The 27,766-nt window shown below is 43.7% G+C and overlaps 1 protein-coding gene across 4 annotated transcripts in view; it reads right to left on the bottom strand.

The window, feature by feature from the left end:
- Positions 1-2,883: 2,883 nt before the first annotated feature.
- SPAG1 (sperm associated antigen 1) overlaps positions 2,884-27,766 on the bottom strand; it is a 70,774-nt gene continuing 45,891 nt past the window's right edge. For 3 of the 4 annotated variants that reach the window (XM_030553572.1, XM_030553571.1, XM_030553573.1), the window contains exons 14-19: positions 24,439-24,614; positions 11,344-11,485; positions 7,940-8,066; positions 6,406-6,570; positions 4,389-4,763; positions 2,884-4,234 (exon numbers count right to left, since the gene is read on the bottom strand). In XM_030553572.1, the coding sequence (XP_030409432.1) occupies positions 4,103-4,234; positions 4,389-4,763; positions 6,406-6,570; positions 7,940-8,066; positions 11,344-11,485; positions 24,439-24,614 (1,117 nt within the window). In that variant the 3' untranslated portion in view covers positions 2,884-4,102. The remainder of the gene's footprint in view (positions 4,235-4,388; positions 4,764-6,405; positions 6,571-7,939; positions 8,067-11,343; positions 11,486-24,438; positions 24,615-27,766) is intronic. The other variant, XM_030553574.1, reaches the window with a different exon arrangement.

Raw genomic sequence — 27,766 nt, 5'->3', positions numbered from 1 at the left:
TCCACATTTATTTGACAAATAAAATATGCAGAATTTTAAAATATTGTGCACAGAATTTTTAATTTTTTGGCACAATTCCCTCAGGCGTACATGCTCTCCTTGTGGGGGAGCAGAGGTGTACAGAGCCAGCTGAGGAGAAGTTGGTCCATGCTATTGGCAGCAGCATCCAGGGGCTGGCTGTGTTAAAATTGTGGCAGCTATAAAAAGTTGCAGCATCTGCTAAAAATTGTGGTTCAAGCAACAAAATCATGGTCCTTGATTTTCTTACAGACTTAGTCATTTATCAGACTACCAGAGAGGGCTGAATGAGGAGAGACACTGCTAACGGAAAATTATCAGGTAAGTAATTTCTCATTCTGTTGCACAGCTTCTCTCCTCATTCATTACTCACTGGAAATAGTGAGCCACAGCATTGGGGGTGGGGACCACGGGTGGAATGAGCAGAGTTGAATAATTATTGTAGAATAATAGGCAGGAATGGAAGTTTGTCCCATTTAAAGCAAGAGCTTTATAAACAAGGAAGTTATGTGGGAATCAACCTAGTAGTACCTTACTACCAAAGGATACTTCTGTAAAGGAATGGAATCTTACTCTGCAAATCTTCCTCTGATGTGGTTCATACACTCTCCCTCCACTGCCTCTAGGGACTTCTATGAATAGTTTCCAAGATGTCTAGCATGTCAACTGGTGCAGGATTTTTACATCTTGTCTACAGCATCTTTGAGGCCCTAAGGAATTAACATTTTGGATAGAATGAAAAGAACAAATGCAAATCAGATTGGGTGGTCTATAAACACACCCCAAGCAATATATTAGGGGAACTTCTAGTAGCTTTCTTCCTCAAAGTGATTTGGCCCTAATAGATGCTGTCTTATCCATTCCATCACTTCTAATTTCTTTACAGCCTACCTCATCATTAATGTACAATGCTGCTCTACTTTTACCTTTATATTTGTCTTTCCTGAACAGCACAAACCTTCAATACCTGTACTCCAGTCATGACTACTATTTCACCATATTTCTGTTATCCCTATAATATCAGGTTTCACTTCCTGCACAAGTAATTCTAGCTCATCCATTTTGTTACCCCGGGTTCTTGCGCTAGTGCACAAACATCTTAGTTGTTTCTGTCTGGCTTCACTCACATTCATCACTGAACTGGGTAAAGGTATTCTATTGCTAGTTTCACCTACCTGTTAGCTTCATTGGTATCAACACTATCTTTCCTCTTAACATCCATTCTCCTATCCACTGCTGTATCTTTTTTTGATTTTCCTCCCATTCAGTGTTAGAATCAGGTGTGGCAATTACATGAGCATCTCCCAACCATTTCCCCTGAATTCCTAGTTTAAAACGTTTTTAATCAGTTGTGCAAACCTCCAACCCAGAAGTCTATTTCCCTCCCTACTCAGGCAGAGCCCATCCCATTAGAAGAGTCCTCTGTTCATGGATGCCTCCCAGTGGTCAAACATCCCAAAGCACTTCTTACAGAACTACTGCCTGAGCCATCTGTTGATCATTATAATCTTGTCTCACCTTCATTCTCCTTCTCTAGAAACAGGTAGAATCCCACCGAAGATCACCTGAACCTCAGTTTCCTTAAGTGTCTTCTACAGCGTGGCACAGTCTCCCTTGATACATTCCAGCGAGAATCTAGCTGTATCGTTTGTTCCCACGTGAAGGATAATCAGTGAATTCTCTGCTGATGCCATTAGGATCCTCTTCATCATCGGGTCCACATGCCACATCTTAGCTCCCGGCAGACAGTGCATCATTCTGTTCTCTGGATCAGCTCTAATGCCAGGCCTGTCTGTTCTTCATAGAAGGAAGTCACCAGCCACGCAGTCCTGCCTTTTCCTAGTGATAGTGTGATTCTCCAGCCTTCCTCCTATTCTTTCTGGCTACAAGTCCTCTTGTCCTTTATTCTCCATTGCAATCTTCTGCAAGTCATCCTATATTCTCCTGGAGCTCTGAACTTCAGGTATCTCCACTGGCTCTTTTTCTTTTCTTATAGGACTAGTTGCTCTTCTTCCTTGCCCTTTCTCCTTCAGTTACAGCCTGCTGTGCCCCTTCTTCATTTTCCAACTCAAACAACCTGTTTCCTGAGCTCTATTTCTCTTTCACTAGCAGTCTTTTCCTATGCCTGGTTCTCATAGTCACATGCTTTCACTGGGCATTTTCCTCACCCAGCAGTCTCCTCCTCAAAGCTCTTCAGTCCAGCTTGTATCTGTGAGTCTTGACTTTTTCCTTCAGCCTCCTATCGCCTTTCCTCCATCATCTGCTCAAATCCCCTTCAAAACTCAATCATAGTTTCTACCTGCATCTCTAAACCTTAGACCTTCTCCTCCATCATCTCTATCAGGCAGCACTTCATATAAACAAGGCTCTTTTCAGGTACCTGTTCCAGGATCATGTACATCCTGCAGCTTCCACATCCGGTCATCTTCATTATCTCTTCCATTCCTTGGGTTACTGCCACTGCTGCCTCTCTACCTGTCTTAGCCTTCCCACCTACACACCTGCCAAGGAAGAAGAAAAAACAAACCAAAAAACCACACCCACACCAAAACAAAACCAGACCACCACACACCCCTTCCCCTAACCTCCCCTGTTTACAGCTCTGTTTGCTGGCTCCTGTGCTGCTGACTGACTGTATGGCTGCCTTCAGAGGATCCCTAATCAGGGAAACCTCTTCCCTTAATCAGGGCTCAGTTTCTCTCACAGAACACTGACCCCTGCTAGGCTCTGCAAACTGAACAGGAAAAACGCAAACCACAAAACAGAAAAAACACACACACTGCCCCTAAGGAACAGGGGCTTGCTTTCTCCCTTTTCCTCCAACAGAACTCCCACTTAAACTCCCCTGTTTACTACTCTGTTTGCTGGCTCTGGTGCTGCTGCTTCTCTATACCTTTAGAGAAAAATGTATTTTGTACTAATATATGCCTGAGACAAATTTACATGAAAATAACATTCCCAATCTCTCTCATTTTCATAAAGCACCTACAGGTTTAACGTACACTGGGGATGGAGTGTGGTTAAGTTAAACAAAGAAACTGAGTAAAAGGGGAAAAAACACTTTTTTTGAAAGAGAGAGCTTCCTCTGCTTTCAAATATGAAAATGTTGGTATAGGACAACTCAAAATAAAGCAGAACTGTTATCTTAAATTGAGTTTGTGAAACTACTATTTGTGTGTCTGTCTTCTCAAGCATGACTGACCAGAAGAGTAACTGGTGTTTTAAACAGTTTTTATAGGAGTTTCAGAAGAGTCGAATATCTTTATTTCTAATTGCAGCCACTTTTTCTTAGGATAAATTAGGCAAAAATTAATTACAACAGAATAAAACATTACGATAGCACATAGTATTTCAATAATAGAATATAAGAGAGGGTTGGTCTATCAATGAAAATTTGTTACTACCAATAAGTACCGCTTTCAATAACAGTACAAAAGCATCAGCAATCCTGCCACAAAAAATTTCCACATGTATAACAATAAATTACTCTCCTCTTTTCCATTTCAAAAACTTCACAATTTAACAATTATATTGCTTCAAACAGTTGCACCACAAACTATCTATTTTGATTCACCTGTTGTTAACCTGTATTGCACAAACAGTATAAAATATGATTTTTGTACATTCCAAGAAAGATGACATTAAGCAGTTATTTAACATCAGAAAAAAATTAACACAAAGTATTTTTTGTAAAGACAAGGCTTGTCTATACAATGTGTTAGTCCGCACTAACGGAGTGTGAATTCTAGTGCACACTAGCGTGCTGCACTCTAACTGGCCCACACTGACCCTGCTGGAGTGCATAAATATATATATATGTATGTATATTCCAATTTGATCAATATAGCATCAAATAATATGACCTATGTTATTAAATACAAACGTGCATTAGTATGCTATAGGGTAAAAAGTTCTATAGTTACAAGATAAAAGAGCAGCAGCTTTTAAATGTGCACAGATTGTAAAAAAATACAGCAGCTTGAACAATCCAGGTAAAAGACTGACTTTACCCATGCAAGTCTGCACAGTTCATACACCCAGTCTACCAACATCAACTATATACATGCAAAAGTTAAAATTCTGTTTAAAGTTCATAAACCCTTTTAAGGCTCTCCAGGTCTTCTAAAGAAAATTGGTGACTTTGCTTGTTTGAAAGAGAATCAAACAATTGCTGAACCTGCTCTTTTTCATTCTTGCTAAGAAGTGTCAGCACTACCTGAAAAAATATATTTCTTATAGTTAGTGCACATAGGTATAAGTCTTCTATTTTTCTGTAAAGTGCTAAATTTAATAAGCTTTATATTGTATTGAGTTTTTTACATTTTGAGTTTAACATTTTCACAGAAATTGCATTGAATATATGCTCTTACCTTAAACCTCTCAACTTTACTCAGATAAAGAAGGTGTTGATACACAAGACCAGGATCTTTCCCAAGTAGATGACATTCCAGTGCCTGCATAAAGATCAGAATGGTATCCCCTTCTAGTTTGTTACTAAGCAGCATTGGCAATTTTTTTGGATCAATAATGGTTAAAAGATCTGCACAGGCAGCTTCATCCTTCTTGGCATTCACTGCATTTATAATCTGACCAAACTCATAGGCATTAGATGGTTCTGAAATGAGCAGTTTTTCAGAGATTTTCAGTGGCAGACTGTTTTCAGCTCCTCCTTTGGCAACTTGGTAATTAAGCACAGCATCCTCTGAGGTACTGGTCTGTCTCTCCTCTTCATTACCCTCATTCACCTTCACAGGAAAACAACAAATAATTTTAATTTTGACATACTATCATATCTCAAGTTTCATAAACCAGATGACAGTATGACCAGAACTAATATCACTAAATTAGAGTTTACCACTTTCCTCATCTTGTGGGAAGACTTTTTGGAACATGATGGCTAGTCTCCTCTCCATGTCCCACTTTGCCCTTTACAGAAATGGTATCCTAATATTCATGCAGGTTAAAAGGTTGTTTTTCTTCATTAGCAATGCATATTTTACACTTGTCTTCAGTATTTTGCACCCTCTTCTTAAGGAGAGAACTGAAAGTTTTTGGCAGAAAACTAAACATAGGACCAATAACATCGTAATTTCAAACATACATACTAGCTACATGAATTATAGATCAAGAATAGTCATACTGTATTTTAGTCATAGTAAATATCTACTATAAATAGGCTGTCTTTCAAAACATGAAGAATCAAGAAACTGGGTTAACACAATGAAAATTCAGGGGTCAAAGTCTCTTGAAATTTATAATACATCTTTTCAAAAAAGTTTTAGGGTATGTTATAACGTCTTTGTGCCTAGTCTATTATTCTTTTCTCTCTTCAATAATCTGATTGTGTTCTCTACTTCTTACTATTAGGGGAGGTTTCTTGATCTCATATGTAGTACATTTTGGTTAAAATGAAAAAGCCAACTTCTAGATTATGCCAGTTACATGAAGTTCCTCTAATCCCTTTGACTTTGATGGGATTCCTGCATGGGACCATTTGCACAAATGGGTCCCTCCCTAATGGTTTATATTACCATCTGCAGTTCCAATTTTAATAAAAGTTATACAACAGTTTTAAAATGAGAGACCCAAATTCTAATCTCACACTATATAGAGCAGTAGCAATATTTCTTGTAATAAAACAAGAAAGACACCCATTCTTACAGGACGACAAACGTTTAGTCACAGAGTAATACCACCATCAAATGATTCAGTATTTAACAACAGTGACTCAGTATATCTGAGTGCAGTTGTTTTAACCTAGTAATATTACATCACTTAGTTATTGCAGTAAAAGAATCAAGGGGAAAACAGCATTCTCTGATGATTTTGTAGATTTTTCACCCCCACTCTACTTCTCCAATGCATATTCAGTATTCCATTCTTCCACCAAACTTCCAAGCCTAACTGAAGGTATAGTCTCTGACAGCACACACAGCCACAGGGGACTCCTGGACAGCACAGCCTCTTGCTGGTTCCCCAAAAGCAACATTTGAAAGAGACTTGAAATGTTGCATTATTAGATATGACAGATATTTTGAACAGTGTTTGGGGAGGGGGGGTTGGGTTTTTTTTTCAAAGAACATGTCCTCAACTTTAACATCTGAATGTTTCTTGTTTAGGCATTACAGTCAGTTTATTTCTGCTGGAATTTTGGATGTAGCCCGAAGCATTACAGGCTTAATTATAAGAGTCAGATTGGCACCAAATACACACATTAAAGATAGGAGTAAATTGGCATGTTTTCAAAATTAGCAAGCACATGAATAAACGCACTATATGTAAGACATATTAGTTCAAAATATCTGTCAATATTACAGAACAAAAGCCCTATTTTAATCTTAAGAGTGTGACTTCAATACTGCCTGCTTTGCAAAAGAAGGGAAATACCTCTTGTATTTTGATTTTCTTCCTTTGCTTTTGCTGGCTACTGGCTCCAACATCATTTTTAATGTTAAGCAACTGGGTAATATCTTGTAGCTCCCTTTTTGCTTCAGCCACATTTGGATCTATTATAAGTACTTTGCTGAGATCATCAACACTGGCTTGGTAATTCTGAAAGGCAAAGAGGAAAAGTAAATTGTTTTCATAAAACAATTCCAGATGCCACGAATTAGGAGAATTAGCTAACTGCTACACTCCTATTCACGATTATTCAGAAAAATGCTGGGATACTGACAACAAACAAGCAGAATAAATCTAAATTTAGATTTAAACATGTATAATATTACTAAAGGAATAAAAAGCTAAGAATGGGTTCTCTGTTCTTTTAAACTATTGTTATGCAGCCAAATATTTACAGATGATCTCTGTAAATATCCAATTTGTGAATAAATTTGCTCAGAAAATCCACCCCCATTAGTGAATGCATTATTAAATGATACTGTTTTTCCAATCTGGGTGTGTCTGCCCTGTTTTCTCACTCTCTGACCTGTGACCCATTCTGGACACAGTGATAGATGATTTTAGGAAATGTGTATGTGCTAGGTCCACCCATGTTGTGAGACCTGTCATATACACACACTATAAATACACTATGTAAAGTGTATTTCTGCTTATGTCTTCAATAACATTGCAAACATTTTTCTAGAGAACACAAAAAATGGGAAAGTTTTTTTAGATTCTTGTATTTCTTCCTATATTATTATTTTAGGAAGAATAAATGCATCACTGATCTCTGACTACCTGTTTGGCTGGTTAAATCACTCTCAGGTTTCACTGTCACCTATATTAATTTCTATGGACTACAATGACACAAAGAGGTCAACTGAAGCTGATCAATTTACAGGCTACTTAATAGAGCTAAGGAAAACATTTAACACAGAGCAATACTTTGTCTTCCCATTGGTTTCGCAGAGAGGTAAAATTTTCCTTTTTTTTTTTTTGCTGCTGTAATTTTGCATTTTTTTTTAATAAGTAAAGGAATCTGATTTTGTCATCATGCTTCCTAAAGCCTACATTTGGAACTCATAGTAGATATGAAGTCAACCGAAGGAAAAAAAGTGTACATTCAGTCTGCTGCATTACTTGGTTTCAAGCCATTCCTTACCTGCATGCTCAGCAATGCTCAACATTGGGAGACCTCAGCAGGGGAAGGAGATTGTACGAGTATCAGAGAAAAATTAAAAAAACAGTAGAATCTTATTTAACTCAATTCCAGCTAACCAAAATTCTGAGTTACTTTCTGACATTACTGCATGCATGAATAAATTACATGAAAGCATTATTCAAATATTTCTTATGGCCTCAAAATATTTGTACAGTGCTTTACTTTTGCCAAGTGCTTTACCAACGTTAATAAATAACCAACATTCCACATCTCCCTTGTATTTACATATCCACTGTAACTATGTGAGTACATTTGAATGAAATAGCTGCAAATTTAAAAATATTTAGGAATACCTGCCTTGTTCTTTTTTCTTACCTGTAGTCCTTTGTATGCCAGAGCTCTTCTGTAAAAAGCTTTGACATTAGAGACTTCTACCCGAAGAACATGATCACAATCCTGTTTAGCCTCTTCATATTGATACAATTTTAAGTAACAGAGAGCCCTAACAAAATACAATAAAATAACAGTTCAGTTTAAGTTGTAACATATTGCAGTGCCAACCGTTTTTGACTCTCAAAGGTTAACTATGTTGCTTGTTAGAATTCAGCATCAATTGATTTTTTTAAACTCTGGAGTTCTTCAAAAATATTTATACACCTCTACCCCAATATAACGCTGTTCTCGGGAGCCAAAAAAATTTTACCGCGTTATAGGTGAAACCACATTATATCGAACTTTCTTTGATCCACTGGAGTGTGCAGTCCCACCCCCCCGGGAGCGCTGCTTTACCGCGTTATAGCCGAAGTCATGTTATATCGGGTCGCGTTATATCAGGGTAGAGGTGTAGTACAAGTTATTACAGCATTGGATTTATAATATTTCCACATGGCCAATTCCTGCAATCTTTTGCCAGACAAAACTCCATAAGACTTTTACAGTTAAATTAAACACATGGGTAAATGTTTGCAGTATTAAGGCTTATGTCAGCATAATACACCCTAATACTGCAATGGGGCATTAGTTCAATAGTGGCTATGGAAAAAAGAGTGCCACCTAGTAAATCACTACCACTACTTTTGGTAGCACTTTGCAGCCAGGTATTACTTGCAGGTCACATCCAAGTACTGACCCAGTCAAATCCTTCTTAATTTGTGAGAGTTGATGGGATTACAGCAGGTTTAAGCAATTCTTTAAAAATGAATGCTGCTGCACTGCTGTTTCTAGCCATCCGAAATAGGTAGGGATATCCTACTCTTCAAAATGGCACCAAGCATATTCAACACTGGCTGAATAGTCTCTTCCACAGGCACTGCAGGAAGATTTAAAAAGGACACCACATGATCCACCAAATTGTGGAACTGCACAGCATCCTCAGAAGGCAAGTAGCCACTCCCACATGTTCATCTGGGATAAACATAATCCATTTCCAAATGCTCCTGCTCAAAGGGAAAGCTATTTCCTCATCTTCCTCCTCAGAAAGCATTTCTGGCACAACCATCTGTAAAGCTGCCAGATCCGAGGATCTCAAGACTGCCATATCCTTTTCAGAAGAAACATTTCCTCTCCTCCATGTGGAGGGTAACTGAAAATTTCCTGAAGTGGCCCCCAGGACTGCCAATCTCCCCCGCAACTGGTTTTGGGGTTGTAGATGATAGGGTGATATAAATCGAGCCACAGGTGTCTGCATTCTTCCTCTAATTTCCTCTTGATAAAGATCCAGGTCTGGATCAGAGGTAGAATGAAACAGGGATAACAGCGGCTCCACAGGGGAATATGAAGATCCATCTCTTTGTGGGGATCCTGTAGAGCCATAGGAGGAAGAAGCATAAGGTGTTCTAGGGAAGAACCAGAAGCACCTTCTGACCAATTCTTCCTAACAGGAGAAAAGGATGATGATCTTGGAACCGGGGAAACATACCTCCTTTTGAAACTTCATATTTGGAACCAATGAATATACCAGAGCCAGAAGGTGAACTTGGGCTGCCAAGGTGAAAGTGCTCCCTGGGACCAAGGATGTAGCTGGAACTGACTTAGGGACAACAATGTATATGAAGAAGTGGACAACATCAAATCCAACATTATACACTAATCCATCTTCCTTGCTATTGAAGCTGGGGATGGAATAGTTCTTTGCTTCATAACTGTAGAGATCTTGTCAGAATCAGACAGATCCAAAAGTTCTTAAGCATGGGAACTGGCATTGCTACCAGACAGTTATGTCCCTATGCTGCTTTTTCTTCAATGCCAGGACAGATGGAACTGAAGGAGCTGTTGGCCCCCATTCTGTCACCAGTTCATTCCATCCTCCTGGATCTGGAAGTGGAAGTTGGAAATGACGCTGGTCCTGCAACCTCAGGAGTTCAGCCAGGGTCAACATCTGCAAGCATGAGGGTTGGTACTATTGAGGGTGGCAAAACTGTCTCAACTTCTCTTCCAGAACAGGGTTATTTAGATCTGACTGCATGGTCTTCAATTTGGACATGCATAGCTTGGGGGGCTTGACTTGGGGAGCTGAAGGAACATGATATGGCCCTGACAGGGGTTGCAGCTTGTTGGAACCGTTCAGTCACTGAGAACCACTGGAAGCCCCAGGAGCTGAGACTGACCCCTTAGACCCAAGATCTGAGGACTGATAGGATCCAAAGAGTCTAGCCAGGAGAGCTATCTTGAGATGGAAGAACTGCAAATGAGTCACCCTGTTCTTGCAAGCTCTGGGAGTGAAAGTCTGAGAAATCAAACATCCAGAAGGTGAATATCCTCTTCTCAGGCACTTGAGACCCCACTCCTCTCATCAGATGCAAGGAAGACAGTTAGGCAAGAAGTGTACCTCTTGAATCTCAGGTTTCAGAGTGGTAGCCATGTTAGTCTGTATCAGCAAAAAGAACAAGGAGTACTTGTGGCACCTTAGAGACTAACACATTTATTTGGGCATAAGCTTTCGTGGGCTAAAACTCATTTCACTGGATGCATGCAGTGGAAAATACAGTAGAAAGATATATATACACACAGAGAACATGAAAAAATAGGTGTTGTGATACCAACTCTAATGAGACTAATCAATTAAAGTGGGCTATTATCAGCAGGAGAAAAAAACTTTTGTAGCGATAATCAAGATGGCCCATTTCAAACCGTTGACAAGAAGGTGTGAGTAACAGCAGGGGAAAAATTAGCACGGGGAAATGGCATCCACTCCCAGTCTTTATTCAAGCCTAATTTAATGGTGTCCAATTCGCAAATTAATTCCAGTTCTGCAGTTTCTCGTTGGAGTCTGTTTTTGAAGTTTTTTTGTTGGAGAATTGTGACTTTTATGTCTGTAATTGAGTGTCCAGGGAGGTTGAAGTGTTTTCCGACTGGTTTTTCAAGGTTATAATTCTTGACGTCTGATTTGTGTATGATTTGACATTGGCCAAACCAAAGAGTCTCTATGCAAAAGAATAAATGGACACAAATCAGACATCAAAAATTATAACATTCAAAAACCAGTTGGAGAACTGAGAGTGCTGTAGCTGACACTGCTAGAAGAGGTTCTATCACAAGACAGCGCAGTATCCATAAGTGGGAATATGCAGAACCACTTGAAGAAGGAGAGAGAAGGTTTAAAATAAAAACAATAGTTATTTGAACCACAACTCAATCATGGGAAAAATCTAATTCTCTGTTTATATAAAAAGGTGACTCAGGTGGCACAAAATTAGTATCTGCAGACACAAAAGAAAATCATCATCATATATTCTTATTTAGTGTACTTACAAAGTGTGGCAGAGATTTCAGCTCTTTACCTGTTAGTGTAGATAGCACATTCCTTGGAATTTAATTTCATGCACTCGTTGTATTTCATTAGAGCTTCTTTGTATTTACCCTTCTTTACAAATTCATTTCCTTCATTCTTAAGGGTCCTGAAATTCTCTTCAGTTTTTTCACCTTGGTAACAAAAGGACTAAAATGTTATTTAAAAAACCATCTGTTTATTAAGGGTAGATTAATAATCCACCCAGATTAAGCAACAATACACTGCCCCTGGAGTAGCTGGAGGGTCACGATATTGATTCCCTGAGTCATAATCTGTCTCCTTGTCTCCCCACTGCTCCCAGGAGGAAACAAATTTGTACCATGTATAAACCCAGCACAGTGCATGCTCTCCAAATGTGCTGCTATACATTGGGAGAAAGGGCAGAGCCAAAGTGCCAAGTTTTAAAGAAAGTCAAATCACTAAACTGGTGAAAGTCACTGGAACCTGAGTTTGTTGAAGTGCTAAACCAGCTTTTCACAGCAATCATAGTAATCAGAAGTAAAAAAATAATCATATACTAAATAGAAAATGTTGAATGATGTGTTTCTTAACATAATAAAAAAATCCAAAAACTAAGAATCTGAATACATGTAAATTAAACTATATAATGCCTTAAATAAGTGTATATAGATGCAGTATATCTCCCTGGTTAGCAAAAAGAAGCACCAAATTTAGCATAAAGGCTACATTTAGTTGCAAATCAACATGTTTTAATGGTTACAAACCAAAAAGAATCAACTTTCCTTTAGGAAAATAACTACAAAGTACAAAGGCGAAACAAAATTAAAATTGATTTAAATCATGATTAAAATCAATGATTTAAATAACTTTGATTTTAATCAATCCACCTTGGTTACACTTGCCTCCCTCCCACATTCCCTCCTTTCTGTTTCATCCTCTTGTTGCATTTTGTCCTGAATTAGGCTGCAAGATTTTCTGGGAAAGACCTCTTTCTTACTATGTGCTTGTAAAATGCACAACACAGTGGGCCACCAGTCCCCACAAATAACAATTAACAATAACATCATAGCCCTTAGTGTGCAGCAATGAAAATCTAAATTTACTGCTATTAAAAATCCCGCTAGGCTTAAATGTGTATAATTTCTTAGAGAGTCAGTAAACCAAATATAAAGAGACCCACATGCTTAACAGATTGTGTACACGAGGATCATTTTAGCCAATAATGAAACTGAATAAGGTCTACAGGTAAAACATGGCAGCCATTCTGCACTAGAAACACTACACACTAATGTACTTAGGGGAAAATAAAGAGTAACTTATCCAGTTGAAATCAGAGGGGAATTAGATAGGCAGCATGTAAATTGCCTGAGTCAGAATGTGGCCAGGACACCAGGACTAATTCTTCCAATTGTTGCTAAGAGTGCCAGGTGACCACAGATTTTGTATCTGAAAGAAGTACTGTCCAGTAGCCCTGTGTTCAGGGATTAGCCTGCTTGAGCCAGCTAGTGTGTGTGTAACAATACCAATGAAGACAGCTCAGCATGGGCTTCAGAATAGGCTAGTGAGTCGATATTCAGAGTCTATGCCAGGCTTGTACTACCCTGCATTGAAGCCTACGTTGCACTGTGTTCACTGTTATTGCCTGCACTAAGTGCATTCAAGCTACCTCAGAGAGATTTGCCCATTCAGTTTTTGCTGTGTAGACATACCCTAAGAAAAGACTATCACCTTCTCGGTTACCTTCACCAGCGGAAGTGATTATGCAGACATAATTTAATCCCTTTGTAAGTAAATAAATAAATAAATAAATAAAGGTATGTTACGAACGTGTTCTGTAACTGTTGTTCTTCAGGATGCATTGCCCATGTCCATTCCACTTCAGGTGCGTGCCCACCCAGTGCACAGTTGTCGGAGATTTTTCCCTCAGTGGTATTCTTTGGGACAGCATATGCACCCTCACCTGCCTCATATCACCAAAAAAAGGGGGCAGAGTTGCCCCCAACTCCTCTCTGTTGCTTTTTACCAAAAGACTCCAATAGAGAGCGGAAGAAGGGTAGGTTGTGGAATGGATATATGCAACACATCTCGAAGAAAAACAGTTATTGCTAACAACAGATTAGTAATCATTTTTCCTCTTCATATGATTGCACATATCCTTCAACTTCAGGTGACTTTCAAGCAGTTCGATCTGGAGCTGGGGGATTGGAGTCTCCCTGAATAATGATTGGAGGACCACACATCCAAATCTGGCATCATCTCTTGACTGCTGAGAGATGACATAATGTGAAGCAAAGGCATGCACTGATGACCAGCCAGCCTCTTTGCAGATATTACTTGTGGGTGAAATCTGCGCCACTGTGCAATGCAGAATTTGTGCAGAATTAATGTTCTATGAAGAAATTCCTTTTTCCCTGCAGTACTGGCAATGCAGAGCTGCAGGCCACCACTAGGGGCCACTGGACCCGGAAGAGTCCAGCTCCCCAGCTTGCAAACAGACGCTGCCAGTGGGAGGGGGAGGAGGAGCTGGAGGGTTCCTGGCAGCTGAAGTTCCCAGCACACCCTGAAAGGAGGCAGCATGTGCAGGAAACTCCATACAAGTCCGAGACCCAGCATCAGGCTGTTTCTCACTCTGGATCCCTGGGCTGGGGTGGGGGGGAAGAGTGTCCGAGCCATGGGGCCCTGTGATTGGGCTGTTGGGGAAAGGGGTACAGGTGTCTGGCCCCCCAGCTGGGCTCTGAGGGGGAGATAGGAAGAGGAACAGGAACTGTGGTGTCGTAGGGGTTTCTCTAGTTCTCTACTCCTGGGGGAATTTTTTTGTTGTCTGTATTGTTACACACATAGCTGCTGACAGATATTTTGAAATAAATTACCCAAATAATTGAAACTGGCATGATTATATAGTGTTATTTTGACAAATGAAATTAGCAGAATTTTAAAATATTGTACACAGAATTTTTTATTTTTTCTGTCACAGGACTGGAGAAAAATGAGTGATTATCAACTGGCAGGTGGAAAGCCAAGACAGCTGCTAGATGGACCTTGATGGAACTAATGGCAAGACCTTGCTGTTACAGATATAACAAAAATAGTCCAGCACATGACGGATTGGAGTCCAGACCAGGGAAATGCCTTTTTGGTATGACCAAATGGAGAATCTTTTCCACTTTTCCAGGTAAGTAAACCCAGTAGAAGGCTTTCTACTGTTTAAAAGTACATCCTGAACCACCTTTGAACAAACATCCTCCTTAGGAGTTAGCTCAGAGCATCCAGGAAGTCAGGTGAAGGGGGCAACCAGGATCCTAAGAGTTCAGGTATGTGTCCAGTGGTAGTGGCAAAGGAGCTCTGGGAGACATGGTCGGTAATGTGGAAAACCAATGTTGCCAAGGCCACACTGGAACTAGGCGTATGACTCGAGCGTGGTCCTGCTTGATTTTCATCAACACTCTAGACAGAATTGGAACTGGAGGAAAGGAGTGCAGGAGCTTGTCTGTTCAGGGCAACAGGGAAGCATCCATCTGAGACTTCAGACTGTGACCTGCTCAAGGGCAAAAGTGATGACACTTTCTGTTGATGGTTGTTGTAAACAGGTCTGTACGGGGAGTCTCCCCCAATTTGAAAATGAATCTGGCCTTGTCTGCACAGATACACCATTAGTGGTGACTGGTGAAAGATCTGGTTAATCAGCCTGCAAGATTGTTTTGAACACCCAGAAGGTGAGAGGCCTTGAGATGGAGTGAACTGGAAATACAAGAGTCCCAAATCCACATTGCCTCCTGGCATAGCAGAGTCAAATGGGCCCCTCCTAGCCTGTTCACATAGAACATGGCTGCTGTATTGTCTGAGAGTATGATTTCTTCCCTTGATGTGGGGAAAGCAGGCTTGACAAGCTAGCTGGACAGCCCTCAATTCTGACATTTATATGTACAGTTAAATCCTGAGCAGACCATAAATCTTGAATCTGCAGGAACCACAGCTGAGCCCCCAGGGTCAAAGCTTGTTGAGAAGGAGCAAACAGAACCCCACACACTCATCTGAAGTGTCTGTCCACCAATATAGAGAGGCCAAGATTTGAATGGGCACCAGGGCTGGTGCAACCATTTAGGCGAACTAGGCGGTTGCCTAGGCCGCCAAGATTTGAGGGCGCCAAAAACCGGCGCCCCCCAATTTTTTTTTAAATGGTTGAGCAGCCGCTGCTGCTGGGACAGAGAGGGAGTCTGAGCTGCCAGTGGCAGCCAGCAGCCCAGGGCCCCCCCTGGCTCAGGGCGCCGCCGCGGGAGCTGGCAGCCCAGGGGTTCCCCGGGTCAGGGTGCCGCCAGCCCACGGGGTCCCCTGGGTCAGGGCGCCACCGCGGCAGCCTGCAGCCCAGGGAGTCCCCTGGGTCAGCACGTCGCCGCGGCAGCCAACAGCCCAGGGGTTCCCCAGGGTCAGGGCGCAGCCGGGGCAGCCGGCAGCCCAGGGGTTCCCCCTGGGTCAGGGCGCTGCCGCGGGAGCCGGCAGCCCAGGGGTTCCCCTGGGTCAGGGCGCCGCAGCAGTAGTGGGCAGCCCAGGGCCCCCCCGGGTCAGGACGCCGCCAGGACAGCCGGCAGCCCAGGGATTCCCCTGGGTCAGGGTGCCGCCAGGGCAGCCTGCAGCCCACGGGGTTCCCTGGGTCAGGGCGCCGCCGCGGCAGCCTGCAGCCCAGGGGGTCCCCTGGGTCAGGGCGCCGCAGCAGCAGCCGGCAGCCCAGGGCCCCCCCTGGATCAGGGCGCCGCTGCGGCAGCCCAGAGATTCGGGCTGCCTGCGGCGTGCTGACCCAGGGGAATCTCTGGGCTGCAGGCAAAGGCTCAGAATCCCTCTCCCTCCCAGAGCAGGGGCTCCAGCCTGTGCCATTTTTCTCGTTGCCGGCGGGAGCGCCAGCGGCTGGGCAGAACTGCGCAGCTCTGCTTAGGGCACGTGGCAGGAGTCCTGCGAGGGCAGCACAACACCAGGACTTCTTGAGGAAAGCAGGGGCTGCCCCTGGCTCAGCCTCCACGTCAGCCCCAGCGAGGGGCATGGAGAAGAAAAGAGCCTCAGCGGTGGTCTGGTGGAGTGGAGGAAGAAAGAGGACCCCGATGCTCATGTGTTGGGCAAGGTAAGCAAGTGCTTCCCCACGGCTTGGCCTCAGGTGCCTGTGCTCCTGCCCCCTTGGTCCTTGGCTGGTCCCTGCTGCTGCTCCCCTTGTGCCTGGATGGCTGGAGAGAACAGCAGCCTGCAGAGCTGAGCTGCCCCAGTGCCCCCAGGCACCCCCCTGACCCCATCCCCGCCACAGCTCTGATCCCCAGCTCCGAGCCCAGTCCCTCTGAGCTGGAAAACCCTTGACCCCATCCTCCCCACAGCCCTGACCCCAAGCTCCGAGCCTAGTCCCTCTGAGCTGGAAACCCCCTCACCCCATCCCCCCCCACAGCCCTGACCCCCAGCTCCGAGCCCAGTCTCTCTGAGCTGGAAACCCCCGACCCCATCCTCCTCACAGCCCTGACCCCCAGCTGACAGATAGTGTCCCTAACACAGTTATTGCTCTTCGCATCCTCTTGACTCTCCCAGTTTCTGTGGCCAGTGGTGAGCGAAGCTTCTTGAAGCTCAAATTGATAAAAACATACATGCGAACATCAATGTTGCAACAACGACTTGTTGGGCTATCTACCTTGTCACTAGAACATGACATTGCTCACAGCATTGACTTGGAGGAATTTGTTTCTAAATTTGCTAAACTTAAAGCGCAGAAACATAAATTCTAAATTATAACATGTTACTCTGTGACTGTGTATTGTCTATAATGTATGTGATTTGGGGGGGGAGGGGGGCACAAGAGGGAAGTTTCGCCTAGGGCGCAAAATATGCTTGCACCGGTCCTGATGGGCACCTGCACCACCATGTCTAGGGGGTGACGAATCAGAGAGTACACAGATAACAGCCACCCTTGCAGCTTCCGGAGACAGCCCTATGCCCCAGAAGTCTGAGGCAAGTGTGAACTGTCATGTTAGGATGGGCCTTCAGGTCTAATACAATGGCCAGCATCATCTGAAATCTTATCTGGGGAAGGAAGGCCTTGGCTTTGGCACTGCCCAAGACCACTCGTACAAAAGACAGAATTTATAGAGGTGACAGGATTAACTTCTTGTGCTGATAAGCAACTCCAGTGGAGTTTGAGTGGATGACAGACACGCCAGACAGTACCTATGACTTAGATTGGCCTGTCACCAACAAGTCGCCTAGATAGGGAAATATGTGAACTTCTGACTTCCTCAGAAATGCTACCACCACTGCCATGCACTTTGTGAACACCCATGGAGTTGAAGACAGGCCAGACAGCAGCACCGTAAACTGGCAGTGGCACCAATTTACCAAAAACCTGAGGATTTCCTGCGGCTTTGATGCACTGCCACATAGAAATATGCATCTTTTAATTCAAGGACAGCATACTAGTTTCCAGGATGGGGATAATGGAACTCAGTGTAACCATGCAAAACTTTATTTTCTTCAGATGTTTGTTGAGCTGTCTTTATGGCTCCCAACTGGAGAAGAGGTTGCTTCTTCTCTCCTCATGAGAGTGATCTCTTAAAAGGGATGGGGAAGGAAGGTAGAAGCAAGGATAGAAAAAGACTGAATAGTGTATCCCAATTCTACTGTGCATAAGACCCACTGGTCTGTAGTGATGTTGCACCAAACACTTAGGTAGGGAGATAACCAAATGGCAAACCGTGAAGTAGGAGAGGTTGGCAATCCAGAAACTTGTAGGCTGACCTCGACAAAACACATCAAAATATTTGCTTAGAACTCCCAGGCAGTCTAGATGAATAAGCATATATTGCAGAAGGAGAGAGCGGTCTTCTATAACATCTGCCCTTTTTCCTGGCCAAGTCTTTGTGATGAGATGTGAAAGAAGGATAACAATAAACCTACTAAGGACAAAACAGCTCCTTAGTGCAGGTGTGTAAATGCCCAAAGATTGAGTGTCAACCTGAAGTCTTTTAGGCTATGCAGTTTGTCATTTGCCTATTTAGAGAAGAGCGATGACTATTCAAAGGGCAGATCCTGTATCATCTGTGAAGACCTCTTAAGGAAGATCCAATGACTGGATTCATGGGCATCTGCATATATTGTAATGGACAATGCCATGGCTCTAGCCACAGAGCCAGCAGCATCCAAATGAACCAGAAGGGAGATTCTGGCCACTAATTTACCCTTATTCACCATGGTGAGAAATTCCTGCCTCACATCCTCTGGCCATTTGTCTTTAAATTTTAATATATTGTCCAGAGGCTAATGTCAGTGTCCCAGCAAAGACTGCTGATTACCAATCCTGGGCTGCAGACCTGCTGTTGAATAAAGTGTTCTATCAATGAGATCCACCTGGTTTGCATCCTTTCCTTTCGGGGTTGATGCCTGTTGACCCTGGCATTCTCTCTCATTGGCAGCTGAGCTCAACAACAACCCTGGAAGGGGGTGGGTGCAAAAATGTTCATATCTCTGTGAGAAGATATAATATCTGCATTCAGTCCTTTTTTCCAGGGGCGGAGGGGCTGAAGGCAGGGAAGTTTGAGTCTGCCACAGCATGTTAGTTGGCTCCAAGATAGCTTCATTATTTGGGAGTGCCAACCTAGATGGTTCCACAGAAGCTAAAATGTCAACCAGCCACTCAAACTTTTCTCCAGCCTCTCCCAGCTGGATATGTGGAGTGGAAGCCACCTGGTTAACAGGTCCTGATGAACCCTATAATCCCCAGGGGACAACGAGGCACATTCCAACACGACTGCCTCATCATGCAATGAAGAGGAGGAAGACAAAAACAACTGTGGTGGAGCCTCCATCAATTCCTCTAAAGGGAGATCCACCAGAATGGACCGATTTTCTCCTGCTCAGTACCAAGCCTGGTATCAGGAATGGTCTGCCATGGGACCTGGTGTGGTAAATCTTGGTGCCTACTCAAAGAAGCAGAGCAGAGAGGGTGTGGCGACAACATGGAGGCATACAGAAACCCTCACAAGATTCATAACAGCCACTAGTAAGGTCACAGAGCCCAATCTCTGCCTAGGCATGGGTCTCTGCTTGATGGCCAAGACCGAGCCTCCAGGGGATACCAACAATGATAGGCAGTAGAAGGGGAACAGTGATGTTTGTAGTGCAGGTATGACATGTAGGAACCAACCTCAGAATCCACATACGAAACCACCTCCTCCAACCAAGGAAGGGTTGTTCCTATCAGTGCTGAGGTTCCAGACAGCCTGGAGATCGCGGTTCTTGTGAGATAATGGCTGGCTTCCCTCTGGATGGTACCACATGAAGAGGCATGCAGGGAAATGGAGGCACTATGGTATCATATGCTGGGATGATGACAATAAAGGTATTGTAGGTGCTAATACTGGCCGAGAAGACTCTTGGACTGCCAGCAAAGCCTGCATAGAGAAATGCAGCAGATCCTGTGCTGTCACATAAGCCTCTGGAGTACACAGTATCAAGACAGTCTTCTGTACTGTTGAATCAGATGCAGCCACTTCAGAGTTGGTCTCAACAGAACTGGTGCTGGCATCAGAGTTGACAAAAGACTGCTTTGGAGGGTGCTTTGGCCTCGAGCAAACTCCGCTATCCTTGTCCATATGCTGGACTTCAGTCTCCCAGATTCTGGTGCCTCTTCCTCAGCAATGGGGAGAGAGTGATCAGCCCCAAAACTCGGTCAAAACTGGGGGAGCATTTCTGATGGATGCAGATGTGCTCACACCACTCCAATCAGGAAGGCTCCAAAAGTGGATGTACGGCCGCCTCCATCAAACAAAACTTAAGCCTGGCCTCCCTGTCTTTCTTGGGGTTTGGATTAAAATCCCAGCAAATTTGACACCAATTCCTGACGTGAGAGTCTCCTCGAGACACTTCAGGCAACTGGAGTGTGGGTCACTCACTGGCATCAGTTTTTTTCAGGAATGTCAGAGCTTGATGCCAGTGACCGAGGTATGCCCTGGCAGTGGGAACTGAAGTGTTTAAAAACACTTTAAAAGAAAACCTATTTCTATAACTAACAAACACTAAAACTAATCCAATTGTATACAAATATGAGGGAAAGATGTTGGAATATGATACTGCAATTAACCATCATAGCCAGTAAAACAGAACAAGGTGGGGTTGGGGGTGGATCTGCCCTTTGTACTTTTGTGTAGTGGTGTGAGGCAGCAGAGGGCGCATGTGCCACCACAGTGGGTACTGCTAAGGGAAAAATCTCTGACAACTGTGCACTGGACACACACACACACACACACACAGAGTGAATGGACATCTGCAATCACTCAAAGAAGAATGCAAACAAGGCCAAATCTGCACACTAGGTTCAACAGACTTAATCTTATACCAGACCACCACAAATTGCATTATCTTTTGATTTAGACAATTATAACTAATTTGATTAATTTTCAGAACAGGTTGGACCTTATCACTACTAAGCTGACTACTTCTCTCCATGATTACCTGCAAACTCTTCCTCATGGGAAGGTTATTACAGGGTTATATAGCCAATATTTTAATTCTTATAACTAGAAAGGTTTATACTAAATAGGTCATTTTTAAATTTTAATTCAAAACAAACAGCAAGTTCCATTCCTGAGTTTACAGAAAGTTATACAACCAATACTTACCAAAAGCATCTTTTCAGGCTAAAAATTTAAACATTTATCAAGCAATGTATCTAACTGAACATAAGAACTGCCATAATGGGTCAGACTAAAGGTCCATCTAGCCCAGTAGCCTGTCTCCAAAACCAATAGCCTGTCTCCAGTACCAGAGCTGCAGTCAGAGCGTACAGAGCAGGGCAATTCTGGAGAGATCCACCTGTCTTTTCATCTCTGCTTCTGGCAGTCAGAAGTTTAGGGTCACCCGAGCCTGGGGTTACATCCCTGACCATCTTGAGTAATAGCCACTGATGGACGTATCCTCCATGAACTTACCTACTTCTTTTTTTAACTCAGTTACACTTTTGGCCATCACAACATTCCATGACAATGAATTCCACAGGCTAACTGTGAGTTATTTACTTCCTCTTGTTTGTATTAAACCAGGGTCTGGTCCTGTGAGGAAAGGGACAGCCTGAGAGGCTTGAGAGACTTGTGCAAGAGTTTGGGGAGAACCAGGAGAGACAGTGGGAGGTACAGTGGGCCTTGCAGGCACAACTGGGGCAGCTGGCAGAGAAGCAGCAGGCCCTCGTGAAACTTCTGCAGAAGGAGTTCCAAAAAGACTGCCGAGACTAGTGGGAAAAGCCTAGTGCTGGGGCCAGAAGACCCAGGGCAGAGTGTGGGGCTTGTTATGCCTGTGGGTGGCGTGGACCTGTAAGGGTGGATTGTCCCTAGTGGGATGGGGGCAGGAAGCCTGACCGAGAACTGGAGAAGGGACAGGCCCCTACGAGAGGTCACCTGGCAAGGGAAGTCAGGAGGCAATGTAGGTGTTGAGCCTGTGGGTGGTGGGGGTATCTATAGAGGGAGTGTCCTGCCTCAAGGAGTCTGACCCAGGGCAGCCCAGGGACGGCTGTCCCAGAGAAGGACCAACTGCAGAAGCCGGGACCCAGGGCAGCAAGGAGGCGGGAAGCCTGCTTTGGCTGCCACGAACGGGGCCACATAAAGAGGAACTGCCCCCTCAGAAGAGGGTGAACTCAAGTGGAAGGGCCTGAGGACCCAAAGGGGTCAAGAACCATCCAGGTAGCTGCTGCAGAGATGGCAGTAAACCTGCCCCAGAGCCACCCACAGGGGATGGCGGACAAAGAGACTGGGACAGAGTCACCAAGAGGCCGGGACCCAGATTGTTGTGGAGCAGGTCACAGTAGGAACCCAGACCCTGAAGGAAGAGGGCCCGGGGGATTCTGGCCTGTGTCCATGGCTGGACGCTGCAGAGCAAGCCCGTTGGATGGCGGAGGCAGAGCTACAAAAAGCCCACTGGGAAAAAGAAGATCTGGCCCTAAAATTGAAAGATAATGAGGAGTGGTGAGTACGACTGGCGGGACATCTCCGGGTTGCACAGGCTCGAGGACCCCCTCTTTCTCCAGGTGTGGGATTGGGGAGGGAAAAGGACGGGGGAGGGTGTAGTGGGGGCAGTCACCGTGCACCAGCTCTGAAGAGGTTAAAATGGCCCTGGGAAAGGGCTGCCCCAGGGAGCCAATAGGGTAGGTTGATTGGAAAGGCAGCCACAGCTGGCCCTACAAAAGGGCTGTGAGCCAGGAGCTGAGTCAATCTCTCTCCAGCCTTTGAAGGAGAAGGACCTGGCTCCCTGGGAGCTCAGGCTACAGAGAATGGAGCAGGACTGAGGAACGGCAGGAGGAGCTGGGGAGCTCCAGCCTGGTAAATCCCTAGGCTGCAGGCCTTGCTTAAAGGGCCAAAACAGGTCCTGGGGTTGCAGAGGCAGCAGCCCAGAGATAGGCAGAGGCAGCTGGTCTAACCTCCGAGCCAGTGATGAGTGGTCTTGACAGACTACAGTCTACTCCAGTGAACAGGGGCTAGATGGTGACTGGCCGTAGCTACTGAGGCATGGTGGGTGAGAGGGTTGGAGGTTCCCCTGGGAGGGGAGACCCAGAGCATGATGGGGTACTGCTGGGGCAGAACCCCAAGGTAAAGGGCACTGGGGTACGGGAGGGACACAAGGGCCTGAGGCAGGTGAGACACCGGAGAGTAGGAGGCGTTCCATATGCTGGAGAGCTAATTCCCAGGTTAACCAGCAGGAAGCGCTTCGCCAGTGAGACTCGTTTCACTACAGTTCCCTCCATGGAAAGTGATTTTCCATAGTCATACTGTGGTTGAGTATGCAATACTAACCTTTCCCTATAAAATCCAAATTACTGTAAATTACTACTGCCTAGTCTTATTCTTTGAGTCAAGTTTCCTTCTCTCAGGCAAAATTCTAATGCACGTTGTTGGTATTCAACAAACAAATAATACTAATACTAATATCTATTTTCAATATTACCTAATATTACCAACATATCTGCCTCCACCCCTTATTTTTTGCTCAGTTAATTCATCTTGTACATAGATCTGTTATAACTATAAATATGTGGTGTGTTTGTTTCCCAGTTGATACACAAAAGGTGAAGAGTAATACTTTAAATTATCTTTCAGACAGCAATAACATCATTAATTCTTTAGTGCTTCAGGAGTGGAGGTTGATTGAGGACATGCCTTTTTCCAGTAATGAATTATGGTTAGATCATCTAATGCCATGGAGTTTAGGAGAGAAAAAAATATTTCCTGTAACTGAGACTATGTCTACATGGCCATGTAGTTCAGACTATGGGGGATGTGAACTGAAGAATGCACTGTATAACTATCCCATGTGGATGTTGCTAGTGCAAACTGAAAAGTACCTAGTTCACATTAACATTATCCCATTTGAAGAGGGCTGTGCTAATAGAAATTAGGTACCTTTTAGTTTCCACCTGCAGTATCCACACAGCGCAGCACTTAGCACCCACCACAATTCACACCCCTGTTGTCTGAACTACGGGGCTGTGCAGACAAGCCCTGAGTCTCCTAAAGACAGCATGCTTTAGAAACATACATTTGCCATTCTTACAGGTTCACCAACTTTGTATACTTATCATAGAATCACAGAAGATTAGGAGACCTCAGGAGGTCATCTAGTCCAACCCCCTGCTCCAAGCCGGACCAACCCCAACTAAATCATCCTTGAGCTAAGAGGTAACATTATTGGTGGAGAGAAGCTATGCAGTAGTCACAGCAACATTCTATCATGATGTAGAGCATGACTCTACTTTCAAAATAAATGATGTAATTAAAGGTTAAGTAAATAGGCCTTTAAGTAAATGTTGATATCCAGTTCCAGTGGGTATCAACATATTGCTGATCAATATTCTTACCAACATTATATATATATTCAAGGAAATGCACATTGAAAACTCATCCATGAGGTGGCAAAGCAGCATAATATTATGGATCTATACAGGTTATTAAATCCAATCTCGACCATTATCCAACTTTTCCTTTCAGAAAGATTTGCTGTTCATATTATTTAAGTATATCGCTTCTTCAGATAATATTCTGAAAAGCAATGGTATGTTTAACTTTTGTTAAACTATATTTCCATTTTTCTACCTCTACATATTTGCATATGCCATACATACTGTTCATCTCTGATTGTCTATCTCCATTGAAGTCTGCAATCTTCTTTCGCTTAGTCTCTGAAGTAAGGCTTCCTCCATCCCATTTGTGTAATTGAGCAGAAACAGGGACAACTGGAATTGGTGGTAGCTTCTCTCTCCAACTTGGACCATCTTGATCTATTAAAGTTCTTGTTATTCTGACGACAAAAACATACACATGATTTTTCATTTTTTTTTCCTTTTTACAGCTTAACTTCAATTTTAAAAATATCACTGTCCTTCAGTTCTTCTAATAAAATTCTTCTGATAGGCCAGGTCTACACTAGCACGTACTTCCGTATAACTTTCGTTGGTCAGGGATGTGAATAAGCCACCTCCCAACTGATGTAAGTTACACCGACCTAAGTGCCAGTGTGGACAATGCCAGTGGATTTATTATGTGGATGGGAGAACTCTCTCCCTTTGGCATAAAACATCTTCGCCAGATGCGCTACAGGGGTGCAATTGCACCGATGTAGCGCTTCTAGTGTAGACCTGCCCATAGTGCCCAATTTTAGTAGTATTGTCCTGAATTTTTACAAAAAGATCCTTAGGTTTTTTTTTCCCCTTAGAGTTTTTATGCTCTTTGTTGGTATTTATATGGGTCTTTTCAGCAAAGGAGAAACTCAGTTAGGCCTGGCCAGTAAAGCATTTAAGCATGTGATTAAGTGTTTATCTGGGTCAGAGCCTCAGCAAGTGGGTACTGAGAGTTCTCAGCCTCTTGCAGGATTGAGCCCTGACTCCTGCTTACTGTATAAACTAAAACTGAAAAGAAAACAATGGTTTTTTTTTGCTAATTTATCTCAAATGTGAAGTTAAAGGTATTGCTTGTGATAATATTATATACATGAGTTTCAGACACAAAATGTACTTTTTACAGCTGTTGATACCACGTTAAATACATACAATTACTTACTGCAATATTACTGCAACTCAAAGTATTTTAAGAAATTCTTGCACTGTAAGTCTCTAAGCATGAATTCATTATCCCCATTTAAAAATGTACAGAAAATACATTTAAAATGGTCTCAACTTGACCCTTTTCTTATGAAAGTGTACTTTCAGTGCTCACAAACTGTAGGCAACTAGATTATTCCAAACCATAGAAGGCCCAAAATAAACCCATTAAAGTCATTCGGAGTCACCGGATTGATCATAGTGGGTTCTAGATTAAGACCTAAATAAAGAAAACTAACCTATAAAAAACATGACAACACTGCTATACATTTTATAGTATCTTTTAAAAAGAAAATATTAAATATTAATGAAAACTGATTAGAAAATTTTCTACACTGAGAAAAAAGATCAGGAAGAGCCTAGGAACCAATTCTTGAAGGAAAATTCGGCACTGTCCAGTAAATTATGCTATGTTCAAATTTTATTTCATAATCTTGCAATATGCAGCTGTATTACTCCCACCACTGATGCAAAAATATATTAATATTATATATGAAAAGTCATTTTTAATTAAAAGAAACAATTGATATACATCTGAAAAGGATTCAACAATGTTGGATGCAACATTAAAAATGAGGCTGGAATGGAAGAAAGTAATCCAGATTCATATTTCCTGCCCTTGATTTTATTCTTTAAATGTTTACAGTACAGTATTTATAAACTGAAAGGCTTTTTAATATTACAGTATAACTACAGAAGATGAACAGTTAGGGCCCAATCCCAGTCTCCTCACTCCCACAAGACCCTCAGAGGTCTACAAAAAGACTCTAAGAGGCTGTATGCAGTGCTGTTGCACCTGTGTTGGTCCCAGGATATCAGAGAAACAAGGTAAATGAGTCAGGATCTTTTATTGAACTATCTTCTCTTGGTGAGAGAGACAAGCTTTTGAGATTCCACAGAGAGAGAAGGGATAGCTCAGCAGTTTGAGCACTGGCCTGCTAAACCCAGGGTTGTGAGTTCAATTCTTGGGGGGGGGGGGCAGTTAGGGATCAGGGCAAAAATCAGTACTTGGTCCTGCTAGTGGAGGCAGGGAGCTGGCCTTGATGACCTTTCAAGGTCCCTTCCAGTTCTAGGAGATAGGCTCTCTTCTTGAGAAATGTACTCAGTGTCATAGCTAAATACAAGGTGGAAAAGACAGTTACTCACCTTTGTAATGGTTGTTCTTCGAGATGTGTTGCTCATATCCATTCCAGTTAGGTGCGCGCGCACCACGTGCATGTTCGTCAGAGATTTTTACCCTAGCAACACTCGGTGGGCTGACAGGGCGCCCCCTGGAGTGGCGCCGCTATGGTGCCGGATATATACCCCTGCCGGCTCCTCAGTTCCTTCTTGCCGGCTACTCCGACAGTGGGGAAGGAGAGCGGGTGTGGAATGGATATGAGCAACACATCTCGAAGAACAACAGTTACAAAGGTGAGTAACCGTCTTTTCTTCTTCGAGTGCTTGCTCATATCCATTCCAGTTAGGTGATTCCCAAGCCTTACCTAGGCGGTAGGGTCAGAGTGAGATGTTGCGGAATGTAAGACCACTGAGCCAAAGGCGACATCAGCTCTAGACTGCGCGACCAGTGCATAGTGGGATGCAAAAGTATGGACGGAAGACCTGGTGGCTGCGCGACATATTTCCTGGATGGGAACGTGGGTCAGGAAAGTGGCAGACGAGGCTTGAGCCCGAGTAGAGTGGGCGGTGAGATGGCCAGCTGGAACGCGGGCCAAGTCGTACCATGTCCGGATACAGGACGTCACCCAGGATGAGAGTCTCTGGGAAGAGATAGGCATGCCTTTCATGCGCTCTGCGACCGCTACAAATAACTGAGGCGAGCGTCTGAAAGGTTTGGTCCTCTGGATGTAAAAGGTGAGGGCCCGGCGGACATCCAGGGTATGTAGCTGTTGTTCCCGGCGCGATGCGTGCGGCTTCGGGAAGAAGACTGGTAGAAAAATGTCTTGATTGATGTGGAAGGCAGAGACCACCTTGGGAAGGAAAGCCGGGTGCGGTCACAGCTGTACCTTGTCCTTGTGGAATATCGTATATGGGGGATCTACCATCAAAGCACGAAGCTCCGATACTCGTCTGGCCAAGGTGATAGCGACGAGGAAGGCTGTCTTCCAGGATAGGTACAGCAGCGAGCATGTGGCTAACAGCTCAAAGGGAGGGCCCGTGAGCCTAGCTAATACAAGGTTGAGATCCCACGTAGGGGAAGTGCGCTTAACCTGAGGGTAGAGCCGCTCCAAGCCCTTACCGAATCTGGAAACTATAGGGTGAGAGAAGGTCGAACTGCCAGATTCCCCAGGATGGAAGGTGGAAATAGCGGCCAGATGCACCCTTATCGAAGAGAGCGCCAGGCCCTGCTCCT

This window comes from Gopherus evgoodei, chromosome 2 (genome assembly GCF_007399415.2).
Source record: "Gopherus evgoodei ecotype Sinaloan lineage chromosome 2, rGopEvg1_v1.p, whole genome shotgun sequence".
Lineage (NCBI taxonomy): Eukaryota > Metazoa > Chordata > Testudines > Testudinidae > Gopherus > Gopherus evgoodei.
Note: the sequence above shows the minus strand (reverse complement) of the source record. Positions and strands in the feature narration are given on the sequence as shown.